Consider the following 3,263-nt stretch of genomic DNA (forward strand, 5'->3'; position numbering starts at 1 on the left):
ATTGGCCCGTAACCGTTGAGGGGTTGATGCCTTGCATGAGTTTTTGTGGGGTACACGTGACGTAACCGCTAGGGTCGTAACATAGATCTTAGAGGGAATCTCAGATATTTTTCTCTAGCCATTTAGACAGAATTAGCCATATAAATATATATGATTTTAATACTGGGGTTAAGCCTGTTACTTAACTCTTCCTCCGAGGTCTTAATAACTACCTGAAAGGTCCTTGTATTCTGCTATATATATAGCAGTGCCGTATACTTAGTTGTAATACCTTCCTTAACCGCCGCTTTTCGATAATTTAGCCACTACCTATATAATAATATCTACCTAATTAATTACTTGCCTTACTAACTTTACTATAGTTAGCTCTCTTTTTTAATCTAGACTTTTTGCCGTTTAGTGCCAGCTATTAATAGATATCTACAACCTTGAACTTAAAGCTTAAAGTAATAGAAAACTATTAAGTATTATTATTATACTAGTATATAGTAATTAATACCAAGCTATTGGTATAAAAAGTTCTAAACTAAGAATAAGGCATTATAAAAGCATTACACCTATAAGAGGAGATAATTTAATAATTAAAAATATTTTTTATTTTAGCTTTTATAAGTTTTATAAAGTTAGTAAAGCCTAAATCTTTTTTTTTACCATTAAACCTTCTGTACTCCCTAATAACATAGACTTAATATTTACTAGAACCCAAGCCCGATTTTTATAATATATAATATTTTACTAAAAAGCTTATGGCTTAAGTTATATTAAGCCTGTGGGTGGCTAAGGTTTAATCTTAGGTAGTTAAGAGAGCTATTAATATAAGCAGGCCTTGCTTTCTCTTTTAATGCTGTAATAAATTAGTCCTAAGTAGAAAAGCTATATAAATAGCTATAGGAGAGTAATACTTTAAGTCTAAGCCCGTATGTTAGGTAAAAGGTATTTCTGGGATTGAATTAATAATTTATCTTAATTGAATAGTGTAATGAGTGACAAAGCCAGAAGAATAAATACAAGATTAAGTATAAGGTTATTGGCCTAATGAGCGTCTCCCTACTAGTCTTCCCCTTTCTGCCGCCACTGTCTCCTCCAGAGTCAATCTTATACTCTTCATCGTTGCCGTTTAGTCCTTGCACTCGCACTTCCAGCTCCTCCAGTGCTGCTTCTTTTTGCCCATAGCCTTGAATGCTCTACTGCCTCCAATCGTTATGCTGTCACCAGGCTGACAATCGGATTTCTCGTATACCGTGCACTCAAAGCATGGCACAAGCGACTTAGTGCCTCGGGAATCAACATCAAAGTTATTGACATTCCTTGGGAGATTTTTGCAGTCGCCTGGTTTGCCAAACCCAGTGAATGATTTACCATGCCTGAGATCGAGTCTGATCAGGTTGATGCCTGCCTCACACCGAGGTGCACGGGAATCGAGCATGTCGCTGTCGTCAATAGCGGCGGCATTGGCTACTCCAAGGCCCAAAGCGACAAAGGGAAGAATAGAAGGGAAGTGCATTGTTAACTGTCTTGAAGTTGGGTTTGTGGCTCTTCTTCTCTGAGATGTATTTCTTGAGATGCTGTAGTTTGCAATGAAGATTGGTTTAAGATTGTCGGGTAATGCCTAAGTATTTATAATAGTCTGTCTCTGCACTCCCCTGCCACATGCATTTTCTCTATCTTTTACATTCGCTCACCGGCTAGTTTTCAGCTTGCTATGCCACCCTTTTTACTGCGAGCTATTAATAGCGATACTTCTCCGTTCGTAAACGCTGAGGACTGGTTTGGGCTCAGCCTCTCCGTGCTAGAGCCGATGCAAGAGAGGCGCAACCACCACTAGGCAGCTGTGACGCTTTCATGCTGTTCCATTATGGCTTCACTGTCGTCCAATAGAGGTCTAGAACGGGTGAGTTATTTTTAGTCTACCCTTGTTACGTATCAAATTTGTCATTTTTATTGATCATTCCACAAATTAAGATAGAGAATGAGGGATGGCTGACGGGAGTTTCGCCTACTGGTAGAGCCCCGATTAGTAAAAGGTGGCTATAAAAAACACTGTAGTCAAGGTCAGATAGTATGACAGCTGACGCTACAGTATCCCCTCCACCTCATATCTATTTCTGAATACTTTCCCTACCCGTGTAAGAGTCATGCCCGTGTAGCCAAAACGTCATGCTCGTATAGCAATTCCCTACTCAAGTAGTTGCAACCTCTTCACTAATACGAACAATTCTCCAAACATTGGGAATGTAAGCATTTCTCCTCGAAGTTCACCTCTTACTGTGTTATTTATAATAGTTAAGGGCCACATCCAGAAGGTAGCAACCTCAGACGGATGTTAAGTCCCTGCAGTTGGCACAATTATAAGGGGTGATGAATGCTGGTTTGGATTAATAAACGCGAGAGTTAGCAGTTTATTAATTGGTGTACCGAAAATAAATGTCGAGATGCTACTTAAGGGTAACAGCCTAGCCATCTTTACTTCAAGCGGAGCTCTTATGATTATCCTTGGTGTGAGTAACTTTTTATAGGGCCCAAGAATAAATACTGTGAGAGGGTGGTACTGTAGGCTTGGTATGGTGTAGTGGTGCTAGCATATTTGCATTATATCTCCTTGAATTTTCGGATGCTTATGCTCCGACCCTTCCGTACAGCTGTCTTTATGGAATACAGTGTTTATCACCCGCTTGCACGCGGTTGGTTCATTGTCGTGAGGGTGTTATGTAAAGCACTAGGCTAGTGGCTGTAAAACCCATGAAAATCAAATGTGGGAGATCTACAGTATGGAACTTAGTATAAACCATTCTTATGTTTCTCTACATGTCGAGGGCCCGAGGCATCAAGGAGATGGCATCCAGAATGCTGCACCTTTATTAAGAATTAACTTTCTGCCACTTTGGGAGGACCAATAAGGGCTCGTGGTTGTATGCCGCTGTGACGAAAATATGTGTCGCCCTGCTACACCACAATCTCGGCTCCCACTGGATCCGCCTTGGATGGGAGGCTACCTGCTGTGACCAACCAACCTACACGTATTTCATAATACTGTAAGAACTCATGAAATTCGACCCGACCGCTGGATTCCCTTAGTGGCGGGCTAGCCTAATTCGGCCAGTTACACGATGCGGCTCTTCCCCGCATATTAAATCGGCGTGCCGATAATCTTCTGCATGGGCATCTTTATTACCTCAACCCATGCCTCTATAGTTAAATAAAGATATATGACTTCGTCGTCTATACCAAAATGCTCCTCGAAGAGCGCTCTATTAATATATCAA

The 3,263-nt window shown here is 40.7% G+C and overlaps 1 protein-coding gene across 1 annotated transcript; it reads right to left on the minus strand.

Annotated features, from left to right (window-relative positions):
- Positions 1-1,045: 1,045 nt before the first annotated feature.
- On the minus strand, positions 1,046-1,504 carry FOIG_16626 (uncharacterized protein; the record flags this gene model as incomplete). Its single annotated transcript, XM_031218090.1, has 1 exon — positions 1,046-1,504. The coding sequence occupies one exon, from the start codon at positions 1,502-1,504 to the stop codon at positions 1,118-1,120; it is 387 nt and encodes a 128-aa protein (XP_031052196.1). The 3' UTR covers positions 1,046-1,117.
- Positions 1,505-3,263: the final 1,759 nt, after the last annotated feature.

This window comes from Fusarium odoratissimum, assembly GCF_000260195.1.
Source record: "Fusarium odoratissimum NRRL 54006 unplaced genomic scaffold supercont1.100, whole genome shotgun sequence".
In the NCBI taxonomy this organism is placed as follows: Eukaryota; Fungi; Ascomycota; class Sordariomycetes; order Hypocreales; family Nectriaceae; genus Fusarium; species Fusarium odoratissimum.